The sequence below is a fragment of the Megalops cyprinoides genome, chromosome 18 (assembly GCF_013368585.1).
Source record: "Megalops cyprinoides isolate fMegCyp1 chromosome 18, fMegCyp1.pri, whole genome shotgun sequence".
Lineage (NCBI taxonomy): Eukaryota > Metazoa > Chordata > Actinopteri > Elopiformes > Megalopidae > Megalops > Megalops cyprinoides.
This window is the reverse complement of record NC_050600.1, coordinates 26,531,515-26,553,367: the sequence shown is the minus strand read 5'-3', so window position 1 is coordinate 26,553,367 and position 21,853 is coordinate 26,531,515. Positions and strand designations below refer to the sequence as shown.

Below are 21,853 nucleotides of genomic sequence, written 5' to 3'. Positions count from 1 at the left end.
GTTAAAACGGCTTTTGTCTGAGAGAGCCAGCCAACTGCGTGAGCTGCTATGTCGCCATTGTTGGATTTAGTTTTCTCATTTCGGTAGCCTGTTTCATTTCTGTATTATCTAAGAATAGTTGCAGTTGTTGATTCTGTTATTAGGAGAGACACACAGCTCATGTGATCTTTTAATAGGCCATGCAATTATATGCTTTTTATTTGCGCCCAGTAAATAATCAAGTTCCGCCAACCGAATTTTACATAGACCTCCTCGTGTCACGGACCATATTTTAGGTACAGTCGTAAGGTAATTGACATATAAGGTAAGGTATAAGGTAATTTCGACAAATTCTCAAAACTACGTGAAACAACTGACGTGTTAAGGGCTTTTTTGGTAGACAAAAATAAGAACGTGTACTCTGATTCAACAGCCTTTCAGTTGCACCTGTGAAATATCCGGTAAAACATTTCATTAGTAAAACGATACAATCTAACTAGCCACCCACTTTTCGGTTTGGCTGGATGAAGTTCTAAGCGCTTTAACCGCGTCTACTCTGGAGACAGACCTATTTTCAATAAGGAAAACGCATTCAAACGGTCGTGAACTAGAGTTCTGTCTTAAAATATTCCAAACTGTGTGCTTATCTAGACCAATGCCAGACATTTTCAAAGCAAATAATGTACTTTGCATAAACAATATATGTCCCTCACCCGCGATTACTTCATACGTTACTACCCCCACCCTGACAAGGACTCAACTTTTAGCTGAACGGTTGAGATGCAATATGAAATTGCCGAGCAAGCAATGACGTTAGCTTATCAACTTTGCTTTGCTTTTATCATCTAAGCATCTAACATTCTTGGAATAGGCTTATCAAATAAATAGTTCATAAAGCATTGCATGTTTGTCTAGTATTTTCCTCAAGTTGTTTGTAGTGTCAATTTCATATTAAAACCTAGTTAAAATAAAGATAGAGGTGAAATCTATATTGATTTTGAGGCAGGCAACGTGATAAGCAGTACTAGAAATCTATAGACAACCAGGAAATTCCTTCAAACCTTCATTGGGAAAGCCATCAGCAAACCCAGAAATCCAATACACCTAGCCCAAACCTGGAGGAAACTGAACCAAATAAAACACATCACATTACATTCAAATGTATGGTTTTATTGAACATTAACACTAGTACAGCGTGACAGCTGAGGGTTGCCAGTGCAACAGTGACATTGAAATAGAAGAAATGAAGAGGACAGTAGACAACAAAACAGTGTTAAAAGTGGACTGTTGGGAAGTGAAAGTAAGAAATTGGACAGCTTAGGCCAGCTCCTCTTCACCCTCCTCCTCAAACTCTCCCTCCTCCTCGGCGGTGGCATCCTGGTACTGCTGGTACTCGGACACTAGGTCATTCATGTTGCTCTCAGCCTCAGTGAACTCCATCTCATCCATGCCTTCGCCAGTGTACCAGTGGAGGAAGGCCTTGCGGCGGAACATGGCAGTGAACTGCTCTGAGATGCGCTTGAACAGCTCCTGGATGGCCGTGCTGTTGCCGATGAAGGTGGCGGCCATCTTGAGGCCGCGGGGTGGGATGTCGCAGACGGCCGTCTTGACATTGTTGGGGATCCACTCCACGAAGTAGCTGCTGTTTTTGTTCTGCACATTCAGCATCTGCTCGTCCACCTCCTTCATGGACATCCGCCCACGGAAGACAGCAGCCACCGTCAAGTAGCGGCCGTGGCGGGGGTCACAGGCAGCCATCATGTTCTTGGCGTCGAACATCTGCTGGGTAAGCTCTGGAACTGTGAGAGCGCGGTACTGCTGGCTCCCCCTGCTGGTGAGGGGGGCGAAGCCAGGCATGAAGAAGTGCAGGCGGGGGAAGGGCACCATGTTGACGGCCAGCTTGCGCAGGTCAGCGTTCAGCTGGCCCGGGAAGCGCAGGCAGGTGGTCACGCCACTCATGGTGGCGGACACCAGGTGGTTGAGGTCACCGTATGTGGGTGTCGTGAGTTTGAGCGTGCGGAAGCAGATGTCGTAGAGCGCCTCGTTGTCGATGCAGTACGTCTCATCTGTGTTCTCTACCAGCTGGTGCACGGAGAGCGTGGCATTGTAGGGCTCCACCACTGTGTCTGACACTTTGGGTGAGGGCACCACGCTGAAGGTGTTCATGATGCGGTCGGGGTACTCCTCCCGGATCTTGCTGATGAGCAGTGTGCCCATGCCTGAGCCCGTGCCCCCACCCAGTGAATGGGTGAGCTGGAAGCCCTGCAGGCAGTCACAGCTCTCTGCCTCCTTTCTCACTACATCTAGCACAGAGTCCACCAGCTCTGCACCCTCAGTGTAGTGTCCCTTGGCCCAGTTGTTACCGGCTCCACTCTGGCCTGTGTAAAAATGTCATTTTATAAGAATCAATTACACCAAATGTGCAACTGTAGATTTTACTTAACATCCCCCACAGTGACCAAAATGTTTCAATGCTCTTTAACAGTCAGCGCATTCCTAACATTACCCTAACATTAGGCATCTTGTATGGCAAGATGAGCTAACATGCTTCATCTGGCCTGTCTGGAACTGAATCTTTCTGCTTCACGATGAGAATTGTCTCTGGTATGCTCGGAGCAGAAGGGTGGGGACATCACAGTTAAAGTGCTCCATCTATGAACACCTTTCATGAGACTATATCAAACTACTTATTTTACAGCATGTCCCATTAAGACTTAAAACTCTTAGACGTTATTTAAGAGGGAAATTTACTCACCAAAGACGAAGTTGTCTGGCCTGAAGATCTGTCCAAATGGTCCAGACCTCACAGAGTCCATAGTGCCAGGCTCCAGATCAACCAGGACTGCGCGTGGCACATACTTTCCACCTGGAGACATTTCATTCATGACCAATGTATGCATGTTAATAGGCTACTCACATACACATAGCTTCAAAATAACTCCATCCTAAACATCTACACATATGCCTTCACACCTTAAGGCAAACATTCCCTATCACCTGAAGCTCATACACTGCCCCTCTTATGTAGTTAGCCTCATTTGGACTCGTTTAAAAAGGTCTAGCTGACACAGCAAAGGGAAAAAAGAGGTCCGATTTTACCCAGACTTGCAAGGCCTTACCTGTAGCTTCATTATAATATACATTGATCCTGTCCAACTGGAGGTCACTGTCGCCATGGTAACTGCCGGTGGGGTCAATACCATGCTCGTCACTGATCACCTCCCAGAACTGAAAAGAGAACCGGACAATTAGCACGAGCTACAAATAGTCTTAATTGCATAATATCGAAGCGCCCATCCCCAAAATACAAGCGGCTGTCTGGCCATGATGGCTCCAGACATAGCTTACGAACTACATTCCAGACGGTATAATGTCCCGGCAAATCCGATATCAATGCGCCATGCATTATTCAAAAACTAGGCAGCGCAAGAATCTCCATACCAAACACCTATTAAAGTTGTACTCACTAATATGTAGAACATCCGTATCAAAATCCGTCTTCTGTCATAAACGGATTAACTTATTCAATTTTTTGGTTTTCCATTTAAGGGACTATTTTCTTCAGCGGCATTCCGGTCTCGGCAAGTAGGCTATGTAGACATGTCTTTCAATTTTTCCCATAAATTTGCCGATAATACCTCGATACATCTTTAGATATTTTAAGTAACCCGAATGGTTAATCGGCTAAATCTACAACGTCGCGTATGTTTAACAGAGGCATCTGGGTGTTGGCTCCAGATTGTGCGCACTTCCGCAGCTAAACTAGCGGCAACTGGCCGCATCACAACCCTCAGCGCGCGCGATTGTTCCAGCGCGGCCAACACCCTTAGACCCACTCACGCGCTTGAAGTACAGCAAAACGAAGTTGCTCCATGTAATTTGTAGAGCGAGTTTCAAAAATCCAGTTTCCAATCAAGTAATATCAAATTAACACGAAATCATGTAACGTTTGTATTTTGTCGACAAAATATATGAAAACTACGAAAAACACACACAAAGGTCAAAAGAACAGTAAAAGGTATAAAAGCCATGTCTTCATTTTTATCTATTTTTATAATTATGACTGATGAGCCATTTATCGGTCTATCCAGGCCCGTATTGGTTGCAATGCATTAGGGCCTTCATACATACGCGGGATTTGGACACACCACACACATTCAACAAATGTCATTTTACATGGAAAAAAGTACAAACCTTAGCACCAATCTGGTTTCCGCACTGTCCGGCTTGCAAATGAACGATCTCCCTCATTTTTGTTCTTAGCTGTAAAAAATGATCACACTTTAAAAAGACAAATCAGACTATCTACGCAGCAGTCCCAGGTCTCTCCGCACTGCACAGCCACGCTCTGAAGAAACCCGTTACTACTCATTTCATAAAATCTCCTGACCTCTGGTGGGCTCCTATTGGTCCGTCGCCACTCTGCCCGCCTTGTCTTCATTTTAATTGGTGACTTCCTGCTACTATGTGCTCTCCGCAGCGCTCCATCAGACATTGCAGGGATTGGTCGGTGTTTCGGGAAGACCAAATGGAAGGACACTATTGGTAGAGCAGATTCCCAAGAAGAAATGTCATAGTTAAATTATACCATTGTCAAAATGGTAGGCAGCAAGCTAGCTAAGCTTTAGTAGTGTCTACATCAAATGGATGCGTTATTTGTGATAAATAAAAACGCCCATTCATTGCAGAGAGGTCGTATACGGTAATTCACATTAGGCTACATACTTATTCCGTATAACTTCCAGATAGCCACCTTGCTCACTACATCCAGTTATTCATTTGAAACTGTAGGAAAGTCAAAGTAGATACAGTGTGTATTCAACCATGGTATTTCTGGCGCAAACATATTATGGTTAATTAGGGTTAATAATGACCGGGATGAAAAGGTACCGAAGGTGCATTACCCGATAGCCTGTTTGAGAGGGAGAGAAACAGCCCGGGTGCTGGCGTTCTGTAGTTTTTTTCATGGCAAAATGTTAAATATCTCATGTAACGCAGGAATCTGTCCTCATTCCAGTTTGATATTGATGCTACTTCATTTTTTATTTATTTATTTTTTAAGGGTTCACTTCCTTAAAACACGATACTACAGCTATTTGGATTTTATATCTCATTGCTGTTTCGCCCCTGCGCGCACCTACGGATTGTATCGGTTGACCGATCTTTATGATTCTTGAGTTACATTGTATCACTGCAGCAGCACAGTGTAACACTGATACACTTGATATACTAACCGCTTATACTGTTGCAACCTCGACATATGGGAAAAGACTGGAAATATGTTCCTTCAGTCAGACTTTGAAACATTATATAAGGCGCACATACATTAAAATCTAGGGAGTGCAGCTCACAATTAAACAGAAATGACGGAATAATAGCATTGTGTTATTTGGCTCCAAGTGGCCTGATGGACTTTTTCGTCTGTTCGGGCGCCACAGCGATCGCATAATTGAGAAACCACCGACACCTGCTGTTTAGGAAATCGCCTATAAGCGTGTTTGTCTTGCATCGTCTTCGCCTTTTTAAACCTTACCAACTAAACAGAATTATGCGTGAAAGCGCAAGAACATCTCTTTGTATAAAAAGCTGATTTGCGGGAGTATATGAGGTCTGAGACATCTGCAGGATTAAATGTTTGGCGAAAGGTATTGCTGACATTTCAAGAGGGCGATTATCTTGGATATATGGATATTATGCGACATATGTCCGAATATGATTTTTAAAGCGAGGAGTTATGATCTAACTTTCCGGCACGTTCAATAGGCTACATCATGTAGCCTACGTGTAGACGTAGCTCACATTTCTTAATTCCAGTGCCTCGTTCGCACTTAATGGTAATGCTTAGGGGTCAGGTCAGCGCCCAGGGAAACGGTGCAGGCGCCGTAGTAAGCTAAAGGGGGGAGATGGAGAACTTCGATGGGTTGGCAGCAACTTCTGTGACTATTAGGATTGCATTTACCTTACCATATCTATATTTACAACCATTAAAAGTTTTATAAAGCAATCACCAAATAAAACTGTGGAACTGAAACATTGTAGTATATTCTGTTGCTCCATTTATAGTGTCTATATATTTTCATGTATTCTTACATACTTGAATTGCTTCTGCTGAATCATCTTGTTAAAATTTTAAAAATTGACAGTAAGTAAATACAGAGCTGTAACTTAAGGTCCTGTTACTCAGACAGTAGAATTTTTTTTTCCCCACAAGGACCTCCCCCTGGCCAAAGTAGTATAAACAGATCTGTCAAAGAAATAAACCAAGCATCTCAGAGCAACCAGAATGCTGAACAGCACTCAGATCGCAGTGCAGAAAGATCACTTTAGCTAGTTAGTTACTTAAGACGGAAGTTTAATGCAAGTATTCCAAAAGCCCCTACAGGCAAACTGTTGCACCTGAAGCATTCTTCTGGCATTCCCCTGGGTCAGCAACATTGTGTTCAAAATATGCAAGACATCCCATGTTACATCCCATAGGGGAATGCAAAAAATTCAAACCTGAGGCAGTTTTGTGCTTTTACAAAGTTGGCTTTAATGTCTTTTAAAAGCTGATATTGTATTTATTCACACCTATCTTTACAACATAGTGAACCTCGAGATGGTCTTCCTCGAGATTGACCTAGATGAATCCCGCATTTCAGTTTACACACCACCTTTGGACATTGTAAAAAACATGTTTCACTGTCACTGGGTCTTAATACAAACTGTTACCAAAATAATCTTATTTGTAGAGAGAAATGCTTAAAAATACGCATGCATGGCAACCATGCAAGAGATTTAAAAAAAAAAAAAAAAAAACAAAACAAAACAAAACAAAAAAAGCCACTGAAGTCTCCAGTAGAACAGGATCTCTCTCACACACACGCGGACGAGTGCTTCCCTGGCCCCTCTCCCTCCTCCTACAGCAAGTCCATACAGCTGTGAGGTCGATGGCTGCCCTGCCCGGAGAAGTCCTCTTTGTGTTTGTCTCTCTTCCTGTTTCATGGGGCAGTCTCCTGATTCAGACCGTGTTTTTCAATATAACGTCTGGAAAAGATTGGGGGGTGGGGGGCGGGTTGCAGAATGGGGACACAGCATTAGCAACAGAAATAACAACAATAAACCTTAATCATTCTCAGGTTTGAATCACCGTTTCCATGTGGTGGACTGTGAAATATATACTGCCAATGCCAAGCAGCTCTTGAACTTCAGCTGATATGGTGAAGGGTCAAAACAAAACAAAAAGGTACAAAACCATAACACAGGCTATTTGCACTCATTTTGCAGCCCTGACCAAAACTGATCAGTAATTGGGGTGGCAGTACAATGACCCTAATACAAACAAACCAAAACCCCAGATCTGTGAATTTTACAAGTAAACTGGCAAGGGTTTGAACAGCTACATAAAAGTTCTCCTGCAGGGAAGCCAGTGAATCTTCTGGCCTTCTGCACACACAGACAGGGACAACCGGGAGACACTGCATGGTTTGCAATTTCCCCCACGCAGCTGTTTGTCAATATTAAGTCTCTGCACACATTTGTCTCTATTTGTCTGCAATCTGTACAGTAAGTAATTACACAAATAAACTTCAGACTTGCCCATGAAAGATGGCACCCTTACTCACAAGATGCCCCTGCTAAACAAAGGGCAACGATTTGACCTCTACTATCATAATGTCTGGCTGAAGCACTCAGAGCAAATATATCACATCCATCAAATCTAATCACATCACTCAAATTGATGATCAACCTGTAAGTATTATATAAAATGTTTAACACAATTATGCTATTGTCCACTGATTAAAAGTGCAAACACAAAGTGTCAAAGTAAGTATCTAAGTGGTGTCTGTGTTGTGTGTTGGTTTTTGCTCCAAGCTGCATTTCAATTCACAGAATTATCATTCATTGAAGACTTCTGGAAGTGGTCACATGCTTTGAGAGTTCTCAATTAATGCAGAATAAATCAGGACATCTGGTATACTATGTGCTCTCTGTGCCAGTGAGGTAACCACCCTTTTTGAGAAACATCCCCAAATCTGTAACTGGGGTCCATACCGTCGTGCATACTCGTACAAGGCCTCTTTCCTTTCCTTCAGGGACATGTGTCTGTCAATGGGAGACTTCCCAAAAGTGTTAGCAGATGGCTGTGGACAATAAAAGGGCATATATTAGTGCTGGCTTCTTTTGGGGCCCAGTCAAGTCACCTCTCCCAGGCATTACAAAGATCCTTCATTGATAAAGGCAGTATACCAAAATAATTGAATCTTCATCCCCATGTTTACTATAAAACATTAAGTGTGGGTGCAACTTTTATGAATGCAATTACTTGTCTTGATCTGCCCACCTGGGTTACTTACACACTACAATAAGAGCACAAACTATTATGACTGAAAATGTTTATTATTTTTGCATTCCCTGCCACAAGTTAGGACCTCATGAGCATCCTTGCTGAAAACAGAGGCACTGTTTGGCCGTTCCTCTCTATCTTGTATTATGCAGAATAACACCTTTTCACTGATGAAGGTGGCATGCTGAAAAGTTTACTGAAAGTTTACTGAGTGTGGATCTGTTGTAATTGTGATTACATACAACCCTGCCCATGAAAACCTGAGCTTCTTTTACATTCTCTCAGGACAAATGGAGAAACGGAAATTGTGTAACACTAACTTCCATCAGCCAATCAGATGATGTGATAGTAAGTGGAAATGTGGGTAAGCAATGGCATTTTTACAATGGTGAATATATGTACATATGTACATTTAGTGTTTCTCCTTACGATCAACTTTAACAGTTACAAGCACAATGAAGTGAAGTAAAAAAAAGAACATGCCTTCAGCGTATTAGATAAACATTTGGACCTTGCTTGTGGTGATGTCGTGAGGTGACGCCTTACTGGACTGCAGGTGGGTGGAAACGAGGTCATACGGTCGGGAGTCACCTTGATAGCGGATGTGGCTGGGGCTGGGGCTGGGGGAGCTGGATGGCCCCGGGATGGCCCTGACGGGGTCCCGCTGGGGGACTCCAATAGGGTCTCCTCACTGTGCTCCAGCAGGTTGGTGATGGTGGTGTCTACACAGTTTGTCCGTACTGCACACACAGACACATTCATGCTTCAATACTTTATCTGAATCTGCACTGAAATGCAACGCAACTAAGTTACACAAAAGGATTTGATTATAGGTTACCTAGATGCTGTGACACCGTTTCTCCTTGCACATACATAATTAAAGAACTATCACTGATTAGCAGCACATATAGCACTGCCTCTAATATGGACATAGATCCGATAATCACAGAAACAGAACTGTATCTAGCATTACCAAAAGGGCAGTCACGAGATATTGATTCTGCGTGGATTCAGCACACCTGCACTTAGCATGTAAGGTGTCTCCTCATAGATTGCGGAGACACAGCCCGCCCCTGAGAGCTTGTTCCAAATGCTGGCTCAGCTCCCCTGTAGCAGGGCACAGGTGGTGTGTTGAACGGAGCCCTTGCACCGTGAGAGCCTGATTGTGGGAGGTTAGCACCAGGAGAGGCAGCAGCGGGTGGTGACGTACCCAGGTCCCTTGTGATGACGCTGAGAGGGATGTCCGGGAGCACCTCCTTCACCTGCTGGGCCATGCTAGCAATGCGGCGGTCCTCCATCCCAGGCCCGGGTGCGGTGGAGCCCTGTGGGGAGGTGCGAGGTCTGGCACCTAGATCTAGCAACAGAAAACCCACAGTAACATGCTGTCCAACACTGTTTAGAAATACTGTGAACACCCTATTGGGATTTCTCTTTATCGGGTATGTTTATTTATTCTACCCCAATGTCTCAGACCCAAGATTTCTCTTATTCAACATTTTTCTATGGCTGCCTCCTGTGTTTGGCAAGAACGTCTTAGTACAAAACACAAAACCCTAGCCATATTTGCTAAGGAACATTCAGCTAACTACATCAGCATTAAACTGTGTCTAATTCAAGTGTGGTAACACTGTGAGGGATAACTACCAGAGTTTCCTGACTCTGTGTCTTACTTGAGTTTGTCGTCCGCGGTGCTACATGTCTTTTCCTTTTGATGTGTTCGGCTTTGTCGGCTTTGGTGAACTGAGTGGAGACCACGCCCAGCTCAATAGCCAGAAGCTGCAAAACCACACCACAAAAAAAAAAAAAAAAAAAAAAAAAAAAAAACAGGTGAGTAACCAACCTCGTCAAAGCCAGAAGGGCAAATATCATTCAAAACAAACCACTGACACCACCTGCAATGTATACAGAGTAGCTCCAACTTCAGATATCTGATGTTAACAAGGTCAGTCAATTCTATGGGTTTCTCAGAAAGAGCATTACAGGTACACTCTTGTGTGTGTGGTCTTTTAAGGATACTCCCCAGACATCTCCACACCCTTACAACATGGATATGCGTACCTCCTGGACTTTGTCGGCAAACTCTTGCGGCGACTCTCCATCTTGTCGGGACACTGGTGGAAGCCACCTGTGGGGGGGGCAAGGGGGAACGGAGAGGAGGGAAACAACCTTCACCAAAAGCGCCGTCCCCTCAACAGCCCCATCTAATCCAATAGCCCCATCCAAGAGCACCACAGAGCCACACCCCAGCTGTCAAAGTACCCTACAACTCCCAAGACTTGACACAACAGAGCACACACACGACATGTGCACACACCCTCCCCTTTTGTATTTTCCTTCACTGCTCTGTTCTGTGTGTGTTTCTGCCACAGGTGCTGCCCACTCGAACAGTAAACCGAGTGGCAAGTGGCCTGGCCCTGCTTCACTGACAGCACCACAGATTTAAGCCGCAGCCTTAACACTTCCTGGGCGCACAGCTCTCTCTGATATAAATATACTGTAATCCTCTGCCTGCCCAGCTGCCTGGAGACAGAAGGCAGGACGGATAAACACAACTCTGGACAATTAAACCCAGACTAATGCCCCCTTTAATGCACTGGCAGAACACACTGGCAGAGTCACTACATCACTCTGGTATATGGCAGGAGGTAACCATCACCTGAACACTCTACCTCAAAATGCTCACAAACACTAATATTTCACCTGTACCATGAAATTTCTCCTTAAAAGCACAGTAGTGATGGCATTCAAACTGTCCACATAGTGGAACACAGCAAGTAAATCACTGGAGGAAAATTAATCAGTCCCCTTCCTACTACAGAAAGGAAACAGCCTTTTTGCCAGCAGAACTCTGGGGTAGCTGGCTGGCTAACAATGTGTGCTGTATATACCAATGATCCAGCCTTCGGTGTGATAAAACAAGTAACTTCTTAAGTATAACTTCTTATGACACCTTAAAATCTCATCATCCATACTAAAAGGAAAATTGTTCCTAGATTTGATTTTCTAATACTTGTGACAAAAGAACAATTACGAATAATTACAAACTTCTACAGATAACTCATTGTATTACTGGTAGTTTGATGAAAACTTTCTAATGACAAAGTACAATGTTTAGCATTTCCAAATACAGCAGTGTGGTAGAAACCCTTTGCATTTTAACGCGATAAAGAGCTGGGGTGAGCTTGTTAAGGTCAGATGTGTGATCATTCGCTGGGTTTTCTTCATTTCTTCTTTGCAGCGAGAAACGGATGAGAATGAGGGCAGGTTTTGGGTCTGGCCACACATACATGCACCAACACAGTTCTGTTTCAGATGTTGAGATGATGATTCAGTTTCTTCAGACACACTGAAGCGCCCACAGCATTTCAGTTGCTACCTCCTCCCCAACAACAAGAGACAGTAATAGCTAGTACCTTACTTGGTACACTGTAAATGGGACGAACAGGGTCCACAACAGTTCTGCCACCCAAGAGGAGTCCACCGCGCTCTGCAGAAGGGGAAAAGATGGGTGAGAACTGCAGACATGTGAAATGTGTGACACCTACCTTCTTGCTAGAAGTGGGCATTTGGCTTTTTGAGATTCATTATGAAACCTCGCCAGCTCTGAGAGCTACGAGCAGCTCCATGTCATGCCTTTGCTTAAAAGGGGACCATTTTTCTAGAACTACTCTTGCTCAGTGTCTTGCTGTTGTAATAACTGCTGTAAATAAATGTGCCCACATTCTATCATCTAGCTGCACAGTGCAGAACAAGCAAACACATATCTATGTATACAGTAAGGTCTTTAGGAAAAGCCAGGCACTCTATTTTAGCCATCTCTTTTGTTCAGCACTTGCTGGACTTGGACTATGGACATGTGTTATGTGTCCTGCTGCATTCTGAAATGTGGCTAAGCACAAAAATAATCCTATTAGTACAAACGGATTTGGGGTTCATGAAGAACATGTCTGGGGTCCATTGCCTTGTGTGGCATGGAGTTTAACATGCTCAAAACTGCTTAAAGTAAGGATGCTATCCTCGTGGTAACCCGCTGAAGTGGCACCACAACAGCTGCAAGCCTCGCAGGTCAGAAAATGCATTTCGTAGCTACTGAACGATTTCAACATTATATCTGTAGGGTTTTTCTTTCCTCCAAACTCTGGGGGTCATGGGATTGGCCTGGCTATGACACTGGATGCCTATCGAATCTGCCCATTGATTGGCGTGTTGAGACGATGGGATTACCACTGCAACGAGCGGGCGCTTCACCAGCAAGGCCACAGGCTGAATGGAGTCGGCCAGAGAGAAGGGCCAGGAACTGGGGGGGAGACAGAGAGAGACAGGACAGAGGGGACATTCACCAGCCGTCAGGGAACTTCCAGGAGCTCTGGCACTCTGCCCAGGGCCAGCTCTCACCTTTAATCACCTCAGCCAATTACCACGGCTGCTGAATGCACCGATGCGAGCACACACACAGCCACGCGCGCTCACACAGCCACACACGCACACTGCTGCAGTTTGCTTTCACACCTGCTAGTGCTGAAATGCCCTGCTTAGAACAATGGGCCCCATGAAGACAGAACGCTTCCCATATGAGTTCTCACTTAGCATTGTGCTGCACAGCTCTGAGTAAAGCGGTTTATCTATATTCTTTAACCCTTTTTCCTGCCCTTTGTAGCCATCTTAGATTGGGATGCACACACAAAATTTACATTTCAGCTGGAAGATAAAACATTGAGCCTGATTTTTCACAGCAAGATGCAGATTTTTTCAAATCTGTCAATGACAGACAGACAGTGGTCATACTGTGCAGTACAGACTTCATGAATACGTTCATGGTTCATAAAAGAAACCTCAAACAACATGACTACAGCCCTCAAACAATCAGGGCTGTAGGCATCCCTTGGCCTGAAATGGGCATACCTACACTTGAGGAGGACCGCACACTGTTTAGTGGTTACCTGAATGTGAGGTGTGGCATTTATTAATTACCTCAATTTTCAGCAGGACAGTTGGACAGTTAACTGAATATGAGATGTGGTGCTTGAGAATATCTGAATTTGACGCATGGTGGTTGGTGGATAGTCGACTGATTCGTGGCAGTTGGTTGGATACCTGAATTCGATGCATAGCGGTTGGTGGATACCTAACTTTGAACCACAGCGGTTGGTGGGATACCTGAATTTTAGTAGGCCAGCACGGCCATTCGTGGTGTCCTCCTCAGGAAAGAGCAGCAGGGGCGGGACGTCGGGGGTGGAGCAGTACCTCTTCAGCGCCTCTGTAAGCTCTGCCCGTCCTGTCGCTGTGGCAAACTCCATGAACCCGCGTGCCCAGCACACAAACCCCGGGGAGCCCTGCAACATGGGCTGGTGGGAAGGAAATGGAAGGCTAACATGTCCGTGGCACCACCACACCCACAGTTCAGCTCTAACATCAAGTGCATTGTTTCGTTTCGTTTTCTGTTTTTGCTTATTCACTCTGGAAAAAGCACTTTGCTATGTATGTACAGCCCTTTGTGACAATCTCAATTATAAAAAAGCGTTACAACAAATAAAATTTCAGATTGATTAATGTAAATCATCTCTTGGCTGATCTTGACTTCCAAGTTTTCTGGAAATAAGCCAATAAATCTATCCCAAGTGAATGGCCTTTCCAAAGCATATATAGGTCTACAATCTAGTCTTATGGTCCAACAAAGCACTTTCTCTGGGTCTGAATAGAATTTGTCTCATAGAACAACCCCCGATACCCTCAGAAACTGGGGTGGAGCTCAGAGAAGTGTAGGCAGGTGCAGTCTGACCACACATACTACAACATCAAGCTCACCGTGTTACAGGAGGTAAGCAGGTTCAGGATGTTGTGGTCGAACAGCGTCACATGGTTGCAGATGTATAGCCTGGCGTTTCTGTCCTGTAACCGTGGGCTGCTCCGTTTGACGTACATCCCCAGCACGGAGCACATGACCCGCACAATGAATCTGATAGGGGAAGACTCAGTCACAGTTCCTTTCACAAGGCATGAGGGGAGGATACATGCATTAAAGCCACAGAATGAATATTTGCAAAAGGTTCTGTGGTTATTTAAACATAACAGATTAGTACAACTGGACACTTGATATAAGGCAAAATATAAGGAACAAGGATATAAGGCAGATGACCTTCACCCCACTCCTGTCAGCTCAACACCACCCCCTTGACTAATATTCAAGCTGTGTGATCAGCTGTGAAACTGCCAAGCAGTGACTATCATTCTGTAATGCAACTGGCTGCAAAAGTATGAGATAAAGGCATAACATGAGATATGAGGATATTTTAATGGGGAATTAGGCCTATGTCATTATTATTAGTACTAGTAGCAGCAGTAAAATATTGGCAATCTCAACAGCTGGAATAGCCCGTACATGTATATTAGTTCTTGAAACATTTTTGTTTTCTTACCTCGCCCGTGCTAAACAAATGTTCCGCTTGTCTAGTGACAGAGACTGGCGTAATAACTGTAGGCAGGGTGACATAGGCAGTAACGAAATCTGAACACAAGTGATCAGCTGGACACCTTGGAGACGCATGTGTAACAGGTGTAAACGCCAACGTGTCTCGGCTGTCCACTTGCGATCCGATCGCCCAAGACGCATTTTAAAACCAAGTGTAAACAGGGCCTAAGATGAGAGCTAGCAAACCAAATTGAGATTGCTTTTTCTGCTTACCCAATTAGCTAGCTCTCGGCTGTCAGAAGCACTCATGTGCCTGCGATGCTACAAAGCTAAACATGTACTTTCCATGCCGCACAATGCAGTAAGCTGTAATCCAATTTGGTACCATATGATTCATGTTTCTCCTGTATTCTATTTATTATATTGATTCATTACCTATCCCTGTATTCGATTTATTAGAATCCATTACTAATGCCTTTTCAGTGCTACATCGAAACTCCCAAATCACAAATCTGATGCATAGAAAATGTACATAGATGCAAGATTTTGTTTAAGGCTGTTTCTCTTTACTATATAAACACTTCACTTCTTGTAAATTAGAAAACAACATAATAACAGCAATGGTTATAAGCCAGACTTGCTAAGCCATGCTTTTATTGAATCAGTTTTATCTTTTTCTCTGGTGTCATGGTTTGGAAACCTTTCTCTAAAAAACAAAAACTCACTCCGTCAAATAGTTAAGTGGTCTAGCAGGTTGATTGGTGAGTCACAAGCTAATTTGGAGGTCCTGTATATCAGGCATCTAAAGCGAATAACAAACTCAGTTTTAAGTGACGCCTCCCACCCCCTACACACAGAGTTTCAGCTCCTTCCTTCTGGTCGCAGGTTTTTAGTTCCAAGTTGTAGAACAAAACGATACAAAAACAGTTTTGTTCCAGCAGCCATTACACAGAAGAATAAGACATAGTATAATTGTTCATAGTATAATTCAGTTTTATTTTATTTATTTATTTTACTTGATTGAACTCTTTTATTGACTGTTTTATTGTCTTTTAGTACACTTTTAAATGTCTTAGGAAAGAATGGACCCCTGAGAACTTTTATGTTATGTTTTATGTGTTATGGTCTTTGTTGCCTGTAGAGCAAGTGTGAAGATGAATGATGTATGACAAGTGTCTGTCTGTTACTATATGTGTGTACATGAATTAGGACTCTTTACTGCAAACCAAATTTACCTCTGGGTACAAATAAAGTAACCTGAACCTGAACCTGACTGCTCCAACTTCTCCTTGAAGCAGAATAAACAATTGCTGCCAAACCCTTAGTGGTAAGGGATGAAAAGTACATTAAATGGCAATAAAAAGCCAAGGACATGCTCTTTCTGTGCATATAGACATTATTAGATCAACAGACCTAAGAGTCTTTATGTACAAAAATGTACAGACTGAGGAGTTATTTTTAACACATGGCACTACGAAATAAAAACACAAGGGACTTAATAAGCACTTAAAAATTCTGCCTTACCTAGGCAAACAGGTAAAAATATTTTAAGAATGTTTGTATACATATTGCCAGGGGCAAGGACATTGCAAAATCGTACTTTTCACCCTATCGGCAATAATTAATAGCGATAGCTGGCGTTGTAAATACGCACTGCTTGACCTGTTGAATACGATAATATGAGAACGACGCACTGGAGAATGTGCAATTTCAGCGCCTTCTACCTTTCACCTCCTGGGTCTCAGAAAATTAGAGTTGCTACGATAACCTACACAAGTGTAGCAAGGGGTAAGGGTATGGTGACCGCAGAGCAGAAGTTCAAAGACACTCCATTTCCATGCTCAGCGATGCTGGGGCGACTACCGTGCCCTTTCAACCTCTGTACCGATAGCCACGGAGATTACCATTAATGACCATCACGCTTGAACTACACAGACCAGATCTCTTATCTTTTGAAAGAGTGGTTTAAACAGACTGTGGCTGCGAGACCGTGCACGACGACAACACAAGCATACACAGACACAAAAAGCCATGACACACAAGCTAGTGAAACAGTAATGCTGTGATATATTAAGCCATTATTAAGTTTAATGAATAATTTGACCGAAACAAGCTGTGTGACACATTCTCTACCTACAAACTTAAGTTAAAACGATAAGAGATAAGGCCTCTATTAAAAACAATAAGGCAAAATGACCCTATTTTCGTATTATGTCAAACGCGTGACAGCTACGATGCAATTACGTCACAACCGGTCATTTCACCGTCCCACGCGAGCTTGCGATTCAGCAGAGAGCCGGAGAGTAGTGGTGTTCAAAACGATTCTTTTTAGTGATTCGGTTCCTTTCGTTCAGTACAATAAAATAATTTGAATTATAATTTGGACTCACTGATTCGTTCATTTCCATATCCGGTCGGGTGGCATACACAAATCTGTAAATAGATTTATTGCATTTTAAAAATTACTTTACATTGTTCCAAACATCATGTCCACTAATAGCCTGCTCTGAGGCAAAACAGCATGTGTGAAACCAAATGTCAATGAAATTAATCATAATTAAATCGTAATATTCATTACGTGAAACTGCACCATGCTATTCAAACAACCATGCAGCCGCAAAGTATACTTCGTCTTTCGGAAGGTAAAACAACCCCACATTTAACGCGTATAATAGCCTAAGTGCATGTCATTTGCTAAAACTAAAAAAAAAAAAGCACTGAGGAAAAAAGAGCCATGTTTATATCCGAAGCGAAGTTTTGAACTAACTGAGCCCAAACATTTTAATATACTTGCAGGCCCAGTGATGTTGTATTTTATTTGTTGTTAATGTAGACATAGTACGCTACAAATGTGATGCATAGGCTTATGAGTCACATTTTTGTTTTGTTTTGTAGCCTACTATGTTGATTTGTCAGTATTTATTAATAAGGACTTTATGTTTCACGTTAAAAGGAAACGTGATGTCAACATTAAATAAATCGTAGCCTACGTAAAATTGCAGTTGTGATAAACTCTTCCCACAAATCCTGGAAAAGGCAGTATCAAAGCAACTCTATGCAGTTTTACACACTAACAACATTTTAGAAGTCTTTCAGTCCGGGTTTAGACCCATCATAGCACGGAAACTGCTCTCCTGAAAGTGCTCAACGATCTTCTACTCTCCTGCGACAATGGCTGTCTCTCTCTTCTTGTGCTACTAGACCTGAGTGCAGCCTTTGATACCATCGATCATCGTATCCTCCTCGACCGCCTCGAAAACCTGGTTGACATAAGTGGACAGGCTCTATCCTGGTTTAGGTCCTATCTATCAGAACGATATCAGTTTGTCTCCATTAACAATGAATCTTCTGCTCGTTCCAGAATAAGGCATGGTCTACCACAAGGATCTGTGCCTGGGCCTCTGCTCTTCTCGTTATACATGTTGCCTCTTGGCGATATCATCTGTAACCATGACATTAGCTTCCACTGTTATGCGGATGACACTCAATTATACATAGCCTATCAGTCAAACCTGATGTCTCTCTGAATATCTCAAACATGGAGGCCTGCCTAACAGATGTAAAGAATGGGATGGTCCAAAATTTTCTCCTCCTTAACTCAGAAAAAAAACGAAATGTTGGTCGTTGGCCAAAATTCAATCAGGAGCAAATTCACTCACATTATACTGGACCGTGATAGCTGCACTCGAGGAGAGGGAGACACTATCAAAGACCTTGGTGACATTATTGATCCTGAGCTCTCTTTTGAAACTCGCATAGCTAACACCTCTAGGACAGCCTTCTTGCATTTGAGAAATATAGCCAAAATTAGGAAAATTGTATCAATTAAAGATGCTGAAAAGTTAATCCACGCCTTTGTAACATCCAGATTAGACTACTGCAATGCCCTCTTGTCAGGATGTGCAAACGTCACACTAAAACACTAAACCTAATTGCAGCTGCTCGAATCTTAACTAGAACTAAACATTTTGAGCACATTATGCCAGTTCTAGCTTCTCTCCATTGGTTACCCATTAAATACCGGATCAATATTAAAATACTCTTACTCACATTTAAGGCTTTAAATGGGCTTGCCCCTCCCTATTTTAAGGACCGTCTTCATCCATACCTTCCACAAAGACCCCTTCATTCCCAAAATGCCAGGCTTCTCATTATTCCAAGAGTGGGTAAAACTACTATAGGCGGTAGAGCCTTCTCCTATCGAGCCCCTCTCCTGTGGAACAACTTACCTACTGAGGTTCAGGGAGCAGACTCTCTCTCCACCTTTAAGTCTAGGCTAAAAACATATCCATACAGTAAATCCTTTAGCTGAGGGACATGGCCTGGTGCTGGCTCACAGAGTCTCTGGTGGACTAAGTGGTCATTGCTGTCATGACATGGACTCTGTGCCGTGAACTGGCCTTAGGGCCGCCCTCATGACTATGTCGGTTCTTTGCCTCCCGTCCCCTAGTTATGCTGCCATAATGTTAGTCTGCCGGGGTTTTTCTTTGTTGCACACTGGCACCTTTTTTCCCCTGCCCCTCCTCTCCTGCCTCTCTGCTGTACATTCATGTCATTCTTACCATCCACTAATCATTGTTCTCTATTTGTTCCCTGTCCCTGCTCCAGGCTCCTGCCTGGAGCTGTAGTCCAAGCATCACACCCTGATCTCCAGTCCTGCTACTTGGCTGCCCTGCCTATCAAGCCAACTGTGTGCCAAGAACCGGACATTCTCTAGGATACATTTTATAATTACTCTTATTTACTACTGTCTATCAAAACTCAAATGTCAAAGTACATTGTACAATTTTAAGTATTCTATGTAATTCTATCTGCCCAGTGCCAGCCAGAAGCAGATGGGCTCCCCCTCTGAACCGGGTTCTGCTCAAGGTTTCTTCCTGTAAATTATGGAGTTTTTCCTTGCCACTGTTGCCTTAGGCTTGCTCTCAGGGGGTCTCAGGCCTGGGAAAAATGTAAAGCTGCTTTGTGACAACTTGTGTTGTAAAACGCGCTATACAAATAAAATTGAATTGAACAAACAAGAACTGCGATACATTGTGTGCACCTAAAATATGCTACTGTTAAAAATGTAAATATAAAATAATATTCCAGGTAGATGAGCAAAATAATATTTTTAATTCCTATAATAATGTCACGGAAGTGCTCCGATTCTTTTTGCATCGTCACAGTCAATGGCGGATGTAGCCCAAGCCTGCTATACTGAGAACTAGTGAATCTGGCAACACGTAGTCACCAGATCTTCATAGTCAGTGACTCTTTTGAGGGGAACAGAACCAGTGTACTCGGAACTTTTCAGCATAGTCAGTGAATCTTTGGAGTCTGAAGGAACTGTTGTACTGAGAACTTGTCAATAGTACATCAGGTCATTAAGTACACAGCACACAGTGGGGGCGTTTCGAGTCTTCCAGAGTCAGTCACATGCTGTAGTCACCATAGTCAGCACAGTTACTCAGCCGTTGTGCCGAGATGCCCAGTGGGAGGTGCTTCGAGTGTTTTAGCATTTCAGCCATTGGCTAATCGTCGTCATGAACGTACTGCTGATACAGTTTTGTGACAGGCTGCTTCATGGACAGACCGCATAGCTAATATACACTGGAGGGAGAGTTATAGCTGCTATGCCAGCTAACCAGCGCTCCTGTTTGCAAAGAGGAAGGAACGAATCTTTTAGACTAGTGATTCAGTGCACTCAGTTCACCTCAAAGATTCGTTCAAAAAGATTCGTTCGTTCACGAACTGCAGATCACTACCGGAGAGCTTCTCCCCGAAAATCATGCAAATCTCACTGTCAGGCATCTCCAACAAGGCAGCGCAAAACGCAATCTCCGTTACCTCCGTATCAAACTGTCCGGAAGGGCGCAGCTCACTAAAAACACGTGGACGCCGATGAATATTCTCAGCAGCATCAGACACAGGCCGACGGGGGCGTACAGTAGGAGCAGCAGCAAGAGGAGTCCATCATTAGGAAACCTGAAAATAGATCCCAACAGGGTTTAGCGTTTCACAAGCATTCACTTGCCCGATGTTTTTTTTTTCCGGTGTAACAGTATGACAAACGTAGGTCCTCGCACGCTAACAAATGTGGGCAAGCTAGCTAACACTACCTACATACCTAGTGAATTTTTGCACTTGCCAACTAAACTCACATGGTTTGCTTAAGAAAAACAGCTTATGCCAATTATCCCCGGACCTAGCAGTGTACCTTGCACATTAGGGTACTAACGCTAATTTTCTAGAGCTCAGGGCATAGTAGATGAATGATGTAATGTAACAAAACAGTAAGGCTAGCTAATTACACAGGTACAAGTTTGCTTCAAACATAGCTTGTTGTTATCATTCAGTCGGCTATGGCTCAGTTCACTGGCTGTTTAGCTTCAAATGTCACGATCGTTACTAACACCCACGGTTCACACGTAGTTTGCCAACTGGCTAAGCTTTAAGGCATCCCGTTAAAATCAGAACACCGTTTACTAACTCGCTAGCTAGCTACCGCGTTGAGAACTAGCTAACGAGCTAGCAAGTCAATTCCATCAAACGCGCTAGCTATTTTAGCCGACTAAACAGCCAGCTATCTGGGCTTCTGTGTAAGGGGAAGCTCGTCTTATCCGGAAAGAAAACAGGGGAAACTCGCATACCTCTGGAAGTCAAACAGGTGTTCTATCCCTCGCGTTTCCATCCTATTATTTTTATCAGATGAATACAAAGGCTGTATATCACCTTCCTGCATACTATTTTTATATTTTGATTAACCTGTTTCTTGCCTCTACTTTAGACTCCATAGCGCTTCTATCCCGACCGCCATCTTGAATAGTCGTATCAGTCTGTCATTGGCTGGAAAAAAGGACCGCCGTTCTATATTTGGCTACTTGCGCGCCAAACAAATGATCGCCAGCTAGCGTTCTGGAGGACAACGTGAAGACACAAAAGACAGAGGAAAATGTGCCTGGTCGATGTCCTGCCTCTGGTTTAGCATGTTTTCTGCTGCCAAAATCCCAATAAATAACTTACAGAGCTTATCATTTTTTAATGCAATTCATTCATACAGCTGGGTATTTACTGAGGCAATCTAGGTTAAGTACCTTACCCAAGGGATGCAAGAGCAGAGCCCCACCAGGGAATCAACCTGGTAAAATTTTCATAAG

At 43.4% G+C, this 21,853-nt stretch overlaps 2 protein-coding genes across 3 annotated transcripts; both read right to left on the bottom strand.

The window, feature by feature from the left end:
- Nucleotides 1–1,128: 1,128 nt before the first annotated feature.
- tubb4b (tubulin, beta 4B class IVb) lies at nt 1,129–4,334 on the bottom strand. Its single transcript, XM_036550767.1, has 4 exons — nt 4,174–4,334; nt 3,099–3,207; nt 2,735–2,845; nt 1,129–2,357 (listed from the first exon to the last, which is right to left on the bottom strand). Exons 1-4 carry the CDS (start codon nt 4,228–4,230, stop codon nt 1,297–1,299), a joined length of 1,338 nt encoding a protein of 445 aa, XP_036406660.1. The 5' UTR covers nt 4,231–4,334; the 3' UTR covers nt 1,129–1,296.
- Nucleotides 4,335–6,497: 2,163 nt separating this feature from the next.
- Nucleotides 6,498–21,519, bottom strand: aup1 (AUP1 lipid droplet regulating VLDL assembly factor). Of its 2 annotated transcripts, XM_036551571.1 has the most exons (12): nt 21,347–21,519; nt 20,544–20,681; nt 14,111–14,261; nt 13,463–13,650; nt 12,530–12,602; nt 11,719–11,792; nt 10,364–10,430; nt 9,976–10,081; nt 9,516–9,659; nt 8,897–9,045; nt 8,014–8,102; nt 6,498–7,005 (listed from the first exon to the last, which is right to left on the bottom strand). In XM_036551571.1, exons 1-12 carry the CDS (start codon nt 21,436–21,438, stop codon nt 6,960–6,962), a joined length of 1,317 nt encoding a protein of 438 aa, XP_036407464.1. In that variant the 5' UTR covers nt 21,439–21,519; the 3' UTR covers nt 6,498–6,959. The 2 variants fall into 2 exon arrangements, with proteins under 2 accessions (XP_036407464.1, XP_036407463.1); XM_036551570.1 differs by lacking the exons at nt 6,498–7,005; nt 8,014–8,102 and having other exon boundaries at nt 8,674–9,045.
- Between the last annotated feature and the right edge of the window lie 334 nt (nt 21,520–21,853).